This window comes from Lepidothrix coronata, unplaced genomic scaffold (assembly GCF_001604755.1).
Source record: "Lepidothrix coronata isolate B3197 unplaced genomic scaffold, Lepidothrix_coronata-1.0 Scaffold52, whole genome shotgun sequence".
NCBI lineage: Eukaryota > Metazoa > Chordata > Aves > Passeriformes > Pipridae > Lepidothrix > Lepidothrix coronata.
The window spans coordinates 2,570,650-2,588,447 of NW_016690232.1; the positions used below are offsets into that span (position 1 = coordinate 2,570,650).

General features: G+C 47.7%; 1 protein-coding gene across 2 annotated transcripts in view; it reads right to left on the reverse strand.

The window, feature by feature from the left end:
* Positions 1–59: 59 nt before the first annotated feature.
* Positions 60–17,798, reverse strand: part of PRRX1 (paired related homeobox 1) — a 36,724-nt gene continuing 18,985 nt past the window's right edge. Inside the window, exons 2-4 of one of the 2 annotated variants that reach the window (XM_017815885.1) lie at positions 4,681–4,856; positions 3,918–4,099; positions 60–297 (exon numbers count right to left, since the gene is read on the reverse strand). In XM_017815885.1, coding sequence (XP_017671374.1) covers positions 159–297; positions 3,918–4,099; positions 4,681–4,856 — 497 coding nt within the window. In that variant the 3' untranslated portion in view covers positions 60–158. Of the gene's footprint in view, positions 298–2,445; positions 2,498–3,917; positions 4,100–4,680; positions 4,857–17,798 lie in introns of those variants that run through there. The other variant, XM_017815886.1, reaches the window with a different exon arrangement.

A 17,798-nucleotide genomic window follows, 5' to 3' on the forward strand; every position in this document is an offset into this window, starting at 1 on the left:
TGTTTTTTTTTTCTTTTTCTTTTTTTTTTTTTTTTTTTTTTTTTTTTTTTTTTTTTTTTTTTTTTTTTTTTTTTTTTTTTAGTTCAGCACAGATAAGTTGCGAAGCAGGACGGGTGCTGTTGCATTTTCTCCTTCTGCAAGGCAGCTGCCTCCAGTCGTTAATTGACTGTGGGCACCTGATTCCTCTGTAAACTATATTCCTTTGCCTTCAGTCTCAGGTTGGCAATACTGTTGGCCATGTTCATGCCCTGCGCCGGGCTGGCGTTGGTACACGTAGCGGAGTAGGTGGCCATGGCACTGTGGGATGGAAAGAGAAACACCACATCAGACGTGGCCTCAAACCCTGGGATTTCCACACCTGCAGGATGAATTTCTGATGCCAGCAGGGAATTACCACTCCTCTTTATTTAACACCCCTGTAAATCTTTCCGCTGCAGTTCACTCACCCAGGGACAGACAGCCCCAAAGCCGCTTGAAGTCAACAGGAAAATTTCCACTTCCTATTTTCTAACCCCCCTACAAAAAAGGTTTACAATGAGGTCAGCCTGCCAGTTAGACCACTGTCCTTAAAAGTATTCCCACTGGAAGCAGTGCCTTTTTGATGAGAGCAATTTTTGGTTTTATTGGTTGTGAAATCACGTCACTTCTGAAACACATGCTACATTAAAGAAACACTCTGGGAAAAACCCATTTCAACAATTCTGATGTTTTCTGGTTTCAGCCTTTTGGAATGAAAATTTCCACATTTTTTTTTCCCCTCAAAACTTCAGCTGATCATAAAGAGGATGCCCTAAAGGTTAAGGGGAAAAAACCCAACCATGAAACACTTTTTCTCCCTTCAAATAATGACTTTATTCATGAAAACCATCACTTCTGACAGCAGAGGCTAAACCAAAACCTCTGACTCTTTTCTTATCCTACCAAAAAACCTGCGAATCTGTTTTCCAGACTACTTGAAAACTTGTTTAACCCATGTGTCCCAGGGATTTCTGCGAAAAGCAACCCCCCTCCTCCTCCAAACCAGCACGCTGTCTGACCTGCTGCATTTCCTATACATGTATCCACAGATCAAAACCAGTTGACCATCACCACACGAACTAGAGATGCCCATTTAACACAGACAGTGCGTTCAGGAGGAAACCACAAATGCTCTGCTGGAGGTAAGCTCAGGTCTGGACTGAAACTCCCATGAGTCTCTGGCTCCCAAGTCCCCAGAGGTATGGGGGAAATTACTGGTGCCAAGTGAAACCTCTGCTAAACCAAAAATCTTCAGAAACACCCTCTTTTAGCAAGTTATTCTACCAGGAGCAGTTCCCAAGAAGGCCGTCTCCAAACATCAGAATAGTTTGAGGGTTGCTCCAGAGACTCTTCAGGGTCTAATAAGGTCCGAATTTACCCCGTTGGCCCCTTCCTCTGCCCCATTCAGGCAGAGACAAACTCTCCTTCCTCCACTCAGCTGTCTGCTTTCATGAAACACAGAGGAACATCATGTTTCTGAGTCCTAAAATCCTCCTTTCAAATATGGTTTTCAATGGCCCGTGGAGTCAAAGGTTGTTGGAGTGGGAAGTGCGGGCTGACAGCGCGACTGCAAGTCTTGTTTTCTTAGGAACCTATGCTAAAAAATGTCTAAGCAAAACATTTCAACTTCAAAAAAATAATAGTATCTACTTGGCTGTCTATGTGACACAGATCTGCAAATAGCTTTGGTTGACCTGTGGCTGAGTATATTTGGAGAATAAACACGCTGATTGAAAACTTTCCCCAGATCTAAGAGCAAAACCAGCACCGGCGGCACAGCTCCGGGCCCTGCTCTCAGCCCCCTCCTGGAGTAGCCATAAATCAGGGGCTGGTCCAGGGAGATGGGGAGGGGGCAGAGGGCCATGCAAACACTCCACATGGCTGGAGTGTTTTAATATTATTTCACCAAGTGTCCAGAATTTTAATAACCTTACTCAGTTCAAAGCTTTAATGAGGCTGTGACAACTCGGCCCGGGTGCCCTTTAAGATGAACGCTATTGCTAAGAGATGATGAGTAGGAACAGAAAGCCTGAGGAGCATGGAGTGTTTGAGAGTCCTGACCGCTTCACACTGCAGAAATCAGCTGCTCTGCTCCTCTGCCAATGCTGGGCAGTGGGAGGGTGACAGTCCATCCTAGTTGGACATGTCAACCGGTGGTGACAACTTTAAGCTGCACATATCTCTGCTGAAACATACTGGCTTAAGACGAGGGGAAGATATCAGAACAGTGAGGATGTGACTGCACTGTGGAGAGGCATAGCCTGGTCTGGAACTCAGGGGGGGAAAAAACCCAACCCTAAGACTTTCCCTTCTGCCTTGCTCTCCTTGTTCTCACATCCCAGGCACCTTGGGCTTCTCACTGCCCAGAGTGGCCCCAGACAGCCCTTCTCAGTGTACCCCTGGAAGCTAACTTTTTAGGGTCTTCTCCTAGAAGCCCTTATGAAGCCCCCTGTGTAAACATCTTGGCAGGGTTGACCTACTTTTAAAAATGTGAGAGGTAGAAATAAGTCACGAGTATTCAGCAGGGATGTGGCACTGTGACCAGCATAGTCTCAGCAGGGTGGGGAAGGAACTTGCTTCTCTTCCCTGATCTCACCATCTAGATGCTTCCCTAGGGTGCTACACTACGTAGTACTTCACAGAAAGCCTTAACCACAAAAGGGGGGTTTTGCCAGACAGCAGTCCTTGGATAAAATCCAAAGGATAAGGGCTATCTCTAAGACCAAACTATGCTGTCAAATGCATCCTTTTCAGTGCCTGACTTGTCCTTCTGGAGCTACAGGGGGGATGGGGAGGACCCCGTGGCACTGAAGCAAATAAACTATCAGGAAGGCTACGTGTTCACAGGCCCTACTGTGCAAACAATGTTTGGGAGCAAAAAGGGGGTCAAGATGACCGAGCAAGAGAGGTCCTGTGCATGGCAAGGCTCCTGGAAGCCAGCAGGAGGGTGGCTGTGACCAGGCCAGAGGAACAGGAAGAAATCCAGCCAAATGCTTCAAGGTCCTTACCGACAATGAAGGCACTGTGCTAAAAAACACCCACCAACCTCATTTTTAACTGCCTATGAGCCAGCTGGCTCCCCACAAACCAACACATCCTGTGGATCTTACGTCCACACCCAGTTCCTGCTGGGCTGTGAATGGCACGAAGGAGGACAGGGGGGCCTGTGATGTGCATGGACATCCCAGATCCTTTGAGACTGGGGTTGCCACATCTACGCTTCTTTCCTGTCACCCCTTAAGCAGCACTGACCACAGGAGATGGGCACTGAACACCAATTTGTCACCCGGTCCTTGCTGCGGGCAAACCACAGCACAGCACAACGTTCACACACACACACTTGTGCTCAGGCAACTAGAAAGAAACTGCTCACACTGAGGGAAGGAATGGGAGCAACACGCAAGGAGTTTCCAGCCCTTCCTTGCATCCCAACCAGTGACTGCCATGGGACAGCCACAGAACTCCCTCTTCTGGCCACTGTGTGTGGCTGAGCCTCCCCAAGTGCTCTGCCCTCACCTCCCCTGGATCTGTGCCCCATGAAAAACTTTCTTCATTGCTTTAAACTGAATGCACGTGGGAAGCAAGTGCAACCTCTTCTGTTTCTATGTATCTCTACCTGATCCTCTTTCGAAACTTCCTGAACTGCAGAGAAAGGGACCACCAAAAAAGAAGCTGCCAGAAAGCCACCATGATGCAGAGCTGAGCCTTCCTTGCAAACCTGGCAGTGAGATGGGGTGGGATGGGAACAGGTAAGGAAAACCAGTGGGGTGGTCAAACTGCTGTACCCTCCAGTTGTTCCATGTGAATATAAACAGCCCATGAGAGCTGTCTGGGGGCCACTTTCAGGCTGCTCTACACTACGCCAAAAACCGGCCAGCCCAGCGGGGTTGTTCACTCACCTGTAAGGCGAGGCGGTGCCCCAGGAGAGATAGTCAGTGGGTCTCGGAGCTGGGCGAGGTACTATGGGCTGCTCCACGGCGGTCACGTCCCCTGAGTAGGATTTGAGCAGAGAGGCATTCTTGCTGGCCAGCATCGCCCTCTCGTTCCGGCGGAACTTGGCTCTCCGGTTCTGGAACCACACCTGGGGCGGGAAGCACACAGACCCACCAGCCATCACAACCAGCTCTGCTGTGACACACTCCTTCCCCACACCACCTGTGCCCTCGGGACTCTGTAAAAGCTGGCTGCTTTGGCGTGCCTGTCCCTGGGAACTCCAGTGACAGCACAATCCTTATAAAGCCCTCACATGAGGGACTGGCTCAGGGAGGTCCCTGTGGGACCAGGTCTGCCTTGTGCTGACGGCAGCAAGGCCTGGGGGTGCCGTACAACACACCACGTTCCACGGTCTGCTCTGACCTTCCAAAGGTACAGGCTTGCAAGCTAAGGGCTGAACAGCTCAAGATACCAGGAACAGCCTGAGCATTCACCATCTTGGCCTTGAGGGAGCCACATGAACACGTGTGACTGGGCAGGGGGCACTTGTGGCAGCACAGCAGGCTTCCCAGTCCTCCTCAAGGCATGTCACACTTGGGGCTGCAATATAGCAGGACCCAGAAGCTTGGTGACCCTTGTGTGCCCCACAGGCCTCAAGGATTTTTGCTGCCTTACTGGAATATGATGATGATCCCCCAGGTGAGGTGTGCCTGGATACAAGGCGATTACCTGAACTCTGGCTTCAGTGAGGTTGACTCTGCGTGCAAGGTCTTCCCGTACAAAGGCATCGGGGTAGTGTGTCCTCTCAAAGACTCTCTCTAATGCCTGGAGCTGGCTGCTGTTGAAGGTAGTCCTGTTCCTTCTCTGCTTTCTCTTCTTCTTCTCTTCTGAGTTCAGCTGATCATCTAGGAGAGATGATTGGAGACGTGAAATGCTAAAAAGGCAAGAGCCCACAGCCATGGGGTGGATAATCTCAATGGTTTCAAGATGGAAAGGGGCTTGCACAATTTCAACACCACACATTAACCACATTGTGTTAGCCTCCATTTAAATAGGAGGTGGAAAGTCCACTGACCCCAAGCATTTATTGTCCAACTCAACTGCATTAAGACTTGTACCAGCTCTCTCAAGTTACCCCATTCCTCAGCTTCCTTATCTTCAAATTAAAGAAACAAAAAAAGTCCAAAATGCATCTCCCTATTCCTGACAGTCCTGGAAACCTTTTCTGACTGTGAAGAATCATGAAGCCCTGTTCTCTTGGCTTCAAATTTCCAAGGATTGCCCTGACTGGGATATAATACAGATCTCTGGGGTAGCACAAGTCCTGCATCAGCTCTTACTGACTGTCAGAAGGTGAGCCTGTCTCTGCAAAAGGAAAGCACAAGGAAATGGCTTTACTCTAGGTTTGACTATAGCCAAGGTAATGCTGTCCTCTGCAGCTCTGTTTGGTTTAAATTCTCTTATCCTCTGCACATCCAGACCGGGAGGCGTCATTTCGGGCAGAAACGGGGGAGCTGTGAACAAAGAGGTGTCAGACAGTGGAAATGAAGCGTGACTGATACGGGCCTGAACGTGAGACAAGGACAAAAGCCAGTTTCACTTGTATGCTGGCAAGCCAAGGACATAGAAATACAGTCAGATAGGCAGGGATAGCATTGCAATTGGGAAGCAAAAACCCAGTAAGAGAGAGACTGAGCATAAGCACATTGCATACTGCTGAGTTTGGAACAGTTGTGCCCTCTCCAGCATCCTCTGTGCCTTGCCCAGCCCAGCAAGGTGTTGAGCAACAATCTGTGTGTCCCATAAGAGCGTGTATTGTTCTGTACCTGGTTTGCATTTACTCAGCAATAAATCAATACATCTGGACTCACACTTATCACTGCTGTCTGTGCTGACGGTCACTGGAGCAACAACAGAGCTGACATAGCTATGAAATGGCTTTTCTTAGCAAATATCTGCTCTGCACCATTTCTCCTTTTTCCAGGGCTGCTGCAGAGCAACATGTCCTGTACCAGAGTATGCTCACTCATCACAACAGTCACAGCCCAGCAAACACTTCAGTTACTGTGGGATGCCACACTGAAGGAAGCGGAGAGCAAGGCACCAGCCTGGGAAGGCAGGAGGCCACTGCTGCAGCCATAAAACAGTCCTGTGCGGGCTGCAGGACTGGCATGTCATCGCCTTGTACTCATCCCTCTTCAAGTGCTCCAGTATGTGTGGAATCCCTCCAGAAACAACAAGGTTTCCCATGCTCCTGCAGCCCCAGCCTTCAATTCCCCCAAGCACAGCGGGACAATGTGAGTGTGGTCCCACTCTCCTGCGTGGCAGAGCAGCAGCTACACCTGGGGGGATCTAAGGCAACATTCCTGTCAGCATACATTAAAATACATTGATCACTGTATCTATAAAAATGCACACGCGAGTTAATTATATTTTAAGTTCATTACTACACACCTTGGCCCAGATGACAGTCAGCCTCACCACTGAGAGTCAAAGGGCTTGACCTGCTATATACAGTGGCAGAACATCCTCTCGACAGTCATTCCTTTTGCCATATACAGATATGACAGGTCCCCTCATCCTCCTGTTCTCCAGGGGGTATGTAAGGTACAGGGAGAAGCTGACAAGGAAATTGAAGCCTATGGTTGTTGTCCTCACCACCTGTTTGTGTTGCTTTTCACAGCCCATCTGGTACCAGTTACTGCACCTGAATGCCTCTGGAGCAAGGCCCATCCATTTGGGAACAAAAGGACATTCCTCTTAAATTAAAGTAGGTTTTCCAAATTCCTGCAGGTTTACAGTGCCTCCATTCCCAGTCCTCCTCCAACAGCCTGACAATCCCCAGCAGACTCCTTTCCAGCCCGGGGATTCCTGGGTGCAAAAATACGCCCTTGGTTCTCTTGTATCTGAGAGGAAGCATTTGGAGACCAGTTTTTAACAGGCACGTTGAATCCTAAAGCTGAGCTGGGAGAGGACTGGCACAGGCAGGAATGTGTAAGACAAACGTGTGTAGGAATGCCAGGGAATTAAAACAAGGCTACAGGTGAATCTATCCTGCTCAGGTGGTGGGAAGCAAAGCGGAGAAGCAGAGGGATGGAATTCAACCACTGCTTGTGCAGAACACCCTGCACACACTGCTACCTGCTCAGGGGGTAATGCTGTCACTAGGTCCGTACCTTATAAAGAAGGAAGAAAGTCCCACATGTCCCCCTCTTGACTCACCATCAAACCCTTCACAAAAAGGGTCAGCTATTTCCCCTGGTTCTGCTGGGGAGCTCTGACATAGTTGTGCTGCTGTGCACCTCTCAACACACCAGACAGTGAAGAACAAGCCTCAGGGCACCAACGTCCCTCAGAATGGCACAAACATCGCAAGGCCAGCTGTCGTAGAGGCCAATGTCAACATGTGTGTCTGGCCTCCTCCAGAGTTATCCATTTAATACTATTTTCTAATCTAAACCCTGCCTATGAGAACCGTATGAACAAATCAATAAAGGCCTTTGGGACCCCTTGGGAATCCCCCCCAGGCCTCTGAAGCATCAGTTTCTGCCCAGAAAACTACACCCGGCTGGAGGGAACCCGAGCCCGAGGCCGTCTGGCCGTTGCTCAATCCTGCGTGACAGCTACACATGAGGAAGGGTGAGCACATCACTCTGGGGAGCAAGAAGAAGGGCCAAAATCTGTAAAACACTGGAGAACAAGAATTCCTCCTGCCAAGCACGTTAACACAATTTGCCTGGTTTCCTCCCGGCGTAAAGCGAGACGCCGGTGATTCACAGCTCACCTCGTAACTGCTGGGCCCAAAAATAGCAGGGCCAAGGACTGGAAATTTGTCCAAGGAAAGGCAGTGTCCGTACTGCAGTGACTCACGGTCGGGTCACTAACACACCTCCAGCAGCGGCTGGCACGGAGCAGGGATGTGAGTCACCCCCTTTTTCCAGGACATAGATGGATGGAGGGGACTGAGAGTGAAGCACAACCAGTGACGGGGGGGGTTGGCATTCTTGGGTTCTCCTTTCACAGCACCTCCTCTGCAACAGCACAACACAGATAGATCCAAATGTCTACAGCAGTGACTTGGGTAGCAGGGGAAAAAACATAACAGTATTAGCCCAAAGCATGGCTGGGCTGATCACTCCTTGCATCTTGCCATGCAGACATGCCATATGCTGATTACAAACTGCTAACGAGGGACTGCAGACACCTAAACCCCAGATGCCTGCAAATGTCACCTTGCTCACAGCACACACCGCCTGCCTTCAACATGTCAGCAGGGGATTTTTTTTTTTCTGACATTATTTCTTTATCAGGAAACAACACTGAACACTGAATAATGGTATTCCTAAACACTGTTGACAGCACTAGTGACTGGAGTCAGCAGAAACGGAGAGGAAAACAGCTCTAAAGGTTTTTAGATAGGTCAGAAGTCTTTCATCAACATTCTTTTAATCACAAAAATTTTATTACAAACAGCGTTCTCAAAAGCTGCTCGCAAATGTGTCCCCCAGAGAGACTGAAATGCACGCTCTCCTCTCAGGAACCCAATGCTGGAAAATCTGGGAATTTCATTTCAAAATTCCAACCCTTCATGCTGGGCTGGGGGACTTTGCTTCCTGTTCCTGCATTTGTGTTTTCCTGCACTACCCCTACATTCATCCATAACAAGCAAATCCTGGTGTCCTACACAAGCGCACTGAAGCATTTTTAAGTTCTCCTAAAAGATATATTAGGAAATATCCTATTCTTTTCTCCTCCTGCAGCGAGGCAGATCCACTTGCCTACACTCCAATCTATGCTCCTTACTGTCCCAGTGCCTATGACTATCACTGGGGCACCATCAGACAGCTCCTCCTGGGATGCCACACTGAAAATACAATGCACTATAAACAAAACAGAGTTGAGAACTAAATGCCTATGTGCAAGTTACAGGACTGGTGTTTTTTGCACCAATACTTGCAACCGCAACATATTTTGGATTTCCAGTTTGCAGGAATGCTTGTGCATACTTGCTTTCATTCCAGGTCAGAACAAAAACTAATTTCCAGACGAGATTTACATTGTGTGGGCAGTTTTGAAAAGTTTTGACTGGTTCCATTAAGCCCAAAACCAGCTATTGCAGTACATTAATTGGATCCCAATTGAAAGTAAACAATTGGATTTAATTAAGTGAGGGACAGAGACATTTAACCACAGTGTCATATACGGTAAGGCAGGAAAGATTTGTCACACCAGTTATATAAACTGTAAACTGAGAAAGGATTCCAGGAAGAAAATAAGGAATCACACTTTAATCACAGCCTTCAAAATGAGAGGTTACCACTAAAGTTTGAGCACAGATCTAAGAAAAAACAAGAGAAATTATTTCACAGCGAAAAAGAATAATAATCTATAAACTAAAAAAGGTAGCAAGTAAAACCTCTTTTAAAATAAAAAAATACTGCAAGCCAAAAAACCCCTTTTAAAATAAAAAAATACTGCAAGACAAAAAACAAGGAAGTTTTATTCAGAGCGGTAGAGAAAGAAAGGAAATGGGATAACAGAAAGGAAAGGAACATAGGTTTTTATTGGGTTTAAAGTTAAGTTTTATGAAGTTTGAGTGGAGGTATTTCCACGGGTCACCCCAGGCTCCGGGCTGACTTCTCTCCCCAACATCAGACCTCCAAACAGTTACAGCCCTTTGCAGACTCTGCTTTGCTTTCGATTCACTGCAATGCTCCAAAACACTGCAACTCTTTGGGTGCAAGGCAGCTTTGTCAACTTGCATCGTAAAAAAATCAGAAAAAAACTCCCCAGGCACAAAAGGTTTAATCAAAGCTAAACCAAGGCACTAGGCAGGGGAGTGGGAAGCAGGGATGGGGACATACAAAATCCACCTGATGCCAAAGCCCTGCTCCAGCCAATCTGAGACAGGTCCGTTGTCTTTGCCAGACGTGAGCAGGGACAGAAGAAGGACACAGGGAAACACAGGGATAATATTTCATGCCTGAAGTATCTTTCTTAAGCCTCCCAGGAGAGAACAAACTCCAGTTCATACGTATTTCCATGCACGAAAAGTATTTTCAAATGAAAATAAGGTTTAGCCTCAGGATACACAAAAGCTACACGGACAAGTTGCTAAGTACCTGCAGCAGCCATCACAAATGCAGGAAATACGAAATGAAGATGACACTTAAAAGAAAACTAAATGTGTTAAGGTAGGAGATGCCTATAAATCACATTCTGAAGCTGGCCCTGGTGACTAGCAATACCAAGCCCTGATAACAGCAGGTTATATTTGTGATTACAGGTCAGACTACAGAGATTTCTGAACTACCATTTGCCTCTCATTATGCAACACCGGCTGAGCTTTTTTCCTAACCTTTGCTGTTTGGTTTTTTTTTCTCAATGCTCAAATTATTTCAATTATACAGAAAATTCAAGTATCCAAAGTTCTAGTCTTGCTAACATCACCAAGAACACAGAAAAAGACAATAAAGAAACAGACGCTTTATTTCTTTTAAAAGACTTCGCTTGTGATTACCTCGTAATTAGGTTCAATTTGTCACACAAATAATAAGTTGTTTTGTGCAAGAGCATGAAGCTTCAGCAAGGGGATACTGAATTTTTCATACAAAACCTGAGTTTGAATATTAAATGGAAAAGTGTGTGTATTTTCAGCATTACCCGTGGGACTCTGGCAGCTCCTCTCCAAAGTGTCTGCAATGTGGAACCTATCAGGGTAATTTTTGGCTGACCGCATACAAACAATTACATATCATTACAGAGCTGTGAATAGCTTTTGCATGGATAGCATGGATAACATGCCTACAGTCTCCTGTTGCACTTGGCTCTGCCTGCCAGACCAGGGGAGCTCACTGAGGTCCTGCACAACCACGGCTTCCCCAGGGCCAACGGTGTTACCCTCGCTGTCCTCCATCAGGACAAGCGCTCGAGCAGAGGGACCTCCCATCTGCACCGTGACCAAAAGGGAGATTTTCATGTGGGATTCGAGGCACAGCTCCAGACAGTGACTCTCACCCACCAGGAATGAGGTTCTGGGGTTGTCACCTTCCTGGTGGAGAGTCTCCAGCATGCAAACAGCCTTCACCTGGACTTACTGGACACTGCAGGGACCTTTCCCTGTGCTCTGCTCTGCACTTTTGTGGGTTTGCAGCGATCAGGTCCCACTGCGACCCCCATCTGCCCTGCTCCTGACACACAGACAGGGCAGCGTGAGCAGCCAAGAGCCCTATCCTAAGGCAAATGTAAACCCAAACTCCTTTTCAGGGTGGTTTCAGCTCTGGTGCTCTGCCTCTCATCTGGTGGCAACCTGTAGAGCACATGGGCAGTTACAGCAGCTGAGATGTACATCCTCCCTAACCACGTCAACATTACCACTTGCTGGAGCTGACAGAAGAAATGATGTCCAGGGGAATAAAAAAAAAGTAATCATGATCCACTGGAAATCCAGAGTGTCTCCCTGGAAAGGCATGATATTAAGTGTTAATTATTGGAAGAACAACATTTGTGGGGGCATAAGTATACATACTTCTCCAGAAATTGGTACCAAGCCACTGAAAGTCCCCCTAGATCCCACAGACTGGTCTGAGTTCTGCTGTAACAGCTCTACTTTTATGTTCACAAGGGTTTTCCTTCTGGGCATCCTACAGCTCATAAGGCACATGGCTTAGTCCTGCTCTTCTAACAAGCCTTTCCGCCGGGTCTTGGGGTCAGAGCGTTCCCATAATACAATAAGCACTGTATGGATCTCATAAGCTCAAAGGCACAGTATGTTATGTGTTTGGAATTCCTTGTATGCTTTTATACTTTGTTTTACATATTGTAATTTTTATATGCATTACCACATTGATCCTCGGAAAATTAATTTAAAAAAAAAAAAAAAAGATACATAATCAAAAGCAAACACATATTTTAAAACTCCGCCAGCGGCAAATCGTGTTCTGTGAGACTGCACTTTGTAACTGACAAAGAGAGCAAACCACCAGACCGTGGCGGTGATCCAGCGGCGTGGATTTACCAGGCTCGGGAGGGGACAGGATCCAAGGGGGCTGTGTTCCCCCCGAGCCCCTCGTTATATCAGCCCGACACCGCAAAAGCACTGGACCCGTGACAGAGGAGCAGAAATGCAATCACACAGCCAAACCCCACCAAACCCCAGCACCACACCCCAAGGTATCACACCCCAAACCACTCGCTGCGATGGTGCCAGTACGACCACCACACCTTCCTGGAGAGCTGGAGCCCCTCAGCCTTCACAGCCCCTTCCTCACTCCTGGTTAAAACCCTGGAACGGTGCGTTTGGCAGGGCTGAACACGTGTGAACTCATGGCTTTGCAAGGTCAGGGGCAAGACTTCCAACCCCCACGTCTTCTTCCCATCAGCTCCCCTTCCTGTGCCATGTGTCCTGGTGTTTCATCTCAGGAATGGCATTCATGCAGCCCAGATCAAACTTCCTAACCTCCGCCCTGCTCCACTGGTATCTTCCCCTTTCCAAAGCCGCCCCTCAGTGCTCTTGGCCCTCTCCCTGCCCTAGTTCATTCCAGAAAACATCTTTCTCCTCTCCTTTCCAGCACCCTTTCCCTTCCCTTCTACAACGCTTAGAAAAGCTGAGCTGTGCAACGCTGCCCCCTTTAAATTTAATGTATATATCCAAACCAGCACATCAGCTCAATGTTCTTCTGCAGAGTCACCACTGCTCTTAAGCTTGACCCTGGAATTAAAACTTCCCATGCAGGAGCAGACTGATGCACCAGGAAGGCCAGTATCCACGTCCACCTGGATACACAACACCAGCTGCCCCAAAGACAATGGCAACAAACCATCACTGGAGTCAGGCACAGAAAGGTTACTCATCTATTTTCCACAATCATATCCCCCTGCAGTGAGCTCCAGAGGATACACATTATGCAAAAGGCACACATATTATTCTCCTGATGTCCCCTTTTCTTTATGTACAGAGGTGACCCCCAGCCCTACAGCTGGACACGAACCACAAACAGGTGTCACCTATGCCCCAGGACCTGGGGATCAATGTGCCCTTTGATGACAAGCTGCTGGGACAAGACTTTAACAACAAAGCACAGAACACATTAGGGAGACTCCCCCACTGCAGGGACCAAGTGTGGGGTGGATTTGGATTCCTTAGGAGTTCTTCGGAGTCAGCAAAGATGATGTTGCTAGGGAGCAACTCGGGTTGCTCCAGCCCTTTGGGATGGCATATTTCAGTCTTATCCAGCCCCCAGAATGCTCCCTGAGACCAACACAGACAGGAACCACCTCCATCCTCTTCCGATGCCACAGATTCAGCAGGTTAAACCACCTTGTTAGTACTCAGGTAGAAGGATGCACCAGCCAGAAGCCACAAAGTGGACACCTGGCACACCTCCTCCCACTGCACACCCACCTGAACTCTGGGCAACACTGCTTTTATTAAACTTCCTTGTGTACTTAGGAAAAGTGGCAAAAAATCCTCAGGAACTTCACCTAGACAAACTTTCTAATAAGGAAAATTAGATATTTTTGCAAAAAGCTGACAAGTACCAAGAAAAAAAAAAGGGGGGGGATATGCCAAGATAGAAAAGGGGTGCTTTGGGAAGGACTTTTTTTCAGCCCATATATACATTGCAGATGAACCACTTGGCATTTTGGGCCTTTCAGTGGGCTCATTTCCAAGCACCGTGGCAACCACAAGAGTCTGCAAACGTTCCCCAGCGACCTCCCGTCGGCCCCGGGAAAGACTGACTCAAGCTGACCGGCTTCATGAACGTCTCCACTTGCCCAGGTCCCCATGGAGGCCCACTGTGCTGCTGGGAAGTGCCATTATTAAAAAGCCTTCCCGACTGGGTCTGGAAATTCACTCGGACGTGTTTTTTTGGTACGTGGGACCCACACAAACAGACTGACAACGACCTGTGGGATGCGAGCGCCAGCTGGATCACCGGCAGGCAGGAACACTGTTCTCAATGGATATTGCATCTGTTTGCTGTTGAAATATCCAGGACTGAAAGCTGCATGGCACGGAATGACTGTGCCGGGACCGCAGGGTGCCGCGGGCCAGGAGAAGGGGAAGCGCAAACGATGGCGAGAACATGGAAACCAGCTCTGCAAAGGCTGAGCTCCCCTTTCATGAGCATCCAAGAACAAATGTGTTTCAGTGAAATCAGACCACCACCACCATCGCCTCTACCAAGCAAACTGGACTGGAGCCGCCGCAAAGCTTCGCTCAGAAATCCAGCTTTTGACTGCTAATGCATTTTTTGGGTCCCTCTTAATCACAGCTGGAAGAACGACGGCATCCACGATCCAGAAATAACAGAACTTGAGCCCAGCTCTCAGCATCGAGCCCACCTGCCTTTTCCAAGGGCCGAGCATCTGACCAGGTGGGGGATAAAGGACCTTGACATCCTGCATTGCTTAAGGGAGGAAAAGGATCAGAGCATGCAGGGCCATTTGAAAACAACCTTCTCCTTCCCAGGTCCAAAGAGAAAACCTGCTCTTCTAAGGCCTGGGGATATGGAGGTGGGACAAGGCTACTGTGGATCTTTGGGGGATTTTTGCTGGACACAGGGACATTCAGCCAAACAGGAAGGCAGATGGGAGAGACCAGCTTGCTCCACACCCCAGCTCTCTGGGATGCAAAGGGAAATCAGGCTCAGACCCACCTCCATCCTTTCGCCTCTTCTGGACGGCGAATGCATTTCACATTAGCTAATAAACTGCTACATCTTATGTTCCTTAGCCTGCAGGAATGATGAATATTTTGGAATGTATTTTGAATGGTTCCTTGCCAGGGTCGAACAATCATCTAGAAATTTTAAATCAAAAGGCTGAAAAATGGAAACGTCTGTATTTCCACGGAGTTCACCGCAGTTTGAAAAGCACAACTCCCAGCAGAGGAGGCAGAATAACAATTGTCAGAGCTCTTGTGAATTGAGGCAAACAAGGGATACGTGGGAAACGACGATCCTTAACACAGAGTAAGAATTTTTGCCTCCAGGTGATGAATATATTACAGAATATCTGCTTATTCCTGCCCTTAATCTGTCTGAAATAAATGTCAGATACTCTAACCTGGAGGATCAAACAATTTAAAGGACCTGTACAGAAACGTGGGCTATCTCGGCCACAAAACACTGCTTTCGATCTGGTGCAGGGTTAGCAAACAAATGCTGCTGTTCTAGCACAATTTAATAGAATTTAAGCCTTTTTTAAAGGCTCTAGCTAATGAATCACATCCACTGCCCCACCAGCCACATCCTCACCTAACACAGGAGTACCTCAAAACCAGCAAAAGGTTCGATGTCTCACCTGAATTGGTTCACGTCGATCATCAGCCACCAGGCAACGAGGGCTGAGCAACCTCGGATGGAAAGTCTCCATGGATAAAGGAGACCATAAGTGGTCTGGTCTCATTGGAGCAGCCACAGATGGAGCAGGTCCAAGAAATAAGCTTCCCTCTCCCCCGTAGAGATGGGCTGTCTAGACACATTGGCAAGGCTGCACTGCCGAGTTTGCAGGGCTGCATCCTTCTCATATACACCCTGTCAAATACAGCAAATTCCTGTCCCCCAGCCTGTTAGCATGGGCATTTTTTCAAACTTCCTAGTGTCACTCATGTCCAGAAATGCCAATTATGTTTAATGAGAAATTTTTAAACAGATTATTTTTCCTTCCCCTAGGAAAACATCTTGTGATTTTTTATTTTTCTTTTTAATCAACCCTCTGGCAAAATCATTGGCCGGTTATTTCATTATCTGTGTTTTTACTAACAATTAAAGTAAAAATAAAGTAAGTTGAGTACAAAGTACAAAAAATTTTTAAGCCAAGAAACACTGGTATGTGAATATGAATTGCAACGTAAATGTAGAAAAAAATGTTCTCCAAAAAATAAAAAGACCACTCAAGAAAACCTATAGGATTTAGGTGATGCTTTTCACTAGAAATACAATGTTTGAGAACATTTAGAGAGAACATGCCTAGCCTCAGGGCCACATTCAATACAGTATGCATGTGCAGATTTAAAACAGTCCAGATCAAAGCCCTCCTGAAATAAGTAAATGACCTTCCAACAGATTCAAGATTGCAGGGCTATTAATGTGTGTTATACAGATTTCCCCATCATCAGAGATCCTTAAGACAAGCTAGAGGAACTTGTGTCAGGGCTAAGGTAGGTTGAACAGCATGTGCAAATTCCACCTGGCCCTGGGGTAAAGGTGGACTGACGACACAACTTCGTCAGTTCTCTGCCAGACTCACATCTCTGGAGCCCTCACCACTTTCCCAGCTTGATTACTTGAGGAGACGGCAACAAAGCCAGCAAAAATCAAAGCTGGGGACGGCAGGCAGGGTAGGATTTGGCAGCCTGGGAAACTCCCTGGCTCCAGCTTGCTAAAAGACTGTGGGCAAGACAGCCTGCTCCTCTGTGCCTTCATTTCCTTCCTTGCTTTGCCTCACCCATCTGTTTAGACATCCCACTCTGGGAGGATGTGCTCTGCCACTCTCTTTGTTCATAACACATCTGGCAGACAAAAAGCAAATCACTTCAGGATAAATCACAAGTGAGATGCACTGGCATTACAATCCCATCATTCATGCTGTTGACTTTCACAGCACAGAAAATAAATTAACAGCAAGTAATTAAAACACACTCAGTGTATGGTATAAAGGTACATAGCAGCTACTTCATTTCAGTTACAAATGGTAGCTGGTGTATTTGTGAGCACTGCAGATCCCATTTCCTAGCCTTGCCTGGGCTAACAGGGCACAGAGCACAGGGCCCCAGATCACTCTCAACCTCACTGACTGAACTCTCATCTCAGGCCCTGAATGTCTGGGTTGATTTAGAAAGAAGCAGGAACGGGATGGGCTTCCTCTCTGCTTCACCAATAGCATCCCTCAAGGGGATTTCTGAAATCACCTCCTCCCTAGGAAAGAAAGCTCAACAGCTTCTGGCTGCTCACAGAAACCTCGAGAGCCCTCACATTCACCTAGGAAATGTCTGCCAATCTCTCTGGTCACAGGGACAAGTGTGCAGGTGACTCCCTGTCAGAGGTGGCTTCCTTCCTCCTCATGCAGCTTTTCATACATCTCCCAGAAAGAGGTACCAGGGATGGACAGCATGGCTCAGGCTGAACACCCTCTCCTGCCAGTCCCAGGTCCCAGCCAGGTGCTGGACATGCTGAACTGGGACTGGTGAGCAGCTGTGAGCAACCAGACACAAAGCTCTTGGCCACGGGCCACCCCCAGCCTGCATCCCTGTGGACACATCCTCCAACCAGCCCCACATGCCAGCTCACTCACACCAGCTCTCCAGGCTCCCATGCAGTCACAAAAATTGAATTCAGACAGGAAGACCGAGATCCCAGTATGGGAATCCAGTGTCCTAACATGACAAAATCTGTACCTGCAGCCTGGACAGAGCCTGGATTTTCTGGGATGGGTCAGCTGCAAACACACGTCCATGCTGAGGGATGCTACAGAGTGGTGTTGGGTGAACTGAAACATCCTCCATGCAGGTCCTGGATCATGCAAATTGCTATGCAATGACCACTGCCATGCAACGTGGTGTAACAGAGACCAGTGCTCTGAACCCCAAACCAGCTTGGAGAGAACTAAAGCAGAACAGTCTGGTCCTGAAACAGGCCCTCTTTTTCTTTAAAGCACAGCTCATTAAATGTTTGCTGGAAAAACAGAAAAGCATTTTCCACTGAGAGGAGGACATCCAAGAAAAGCCCTTTCGGACATAAATTGGCAAGAGACTCCCAAGCATTTATCTTCAGCATAGAATGTGCTCTGTCAGGAGGGCTGTAACTAACAATACGCTGAAAAACATGCCACAGACTTCCCCT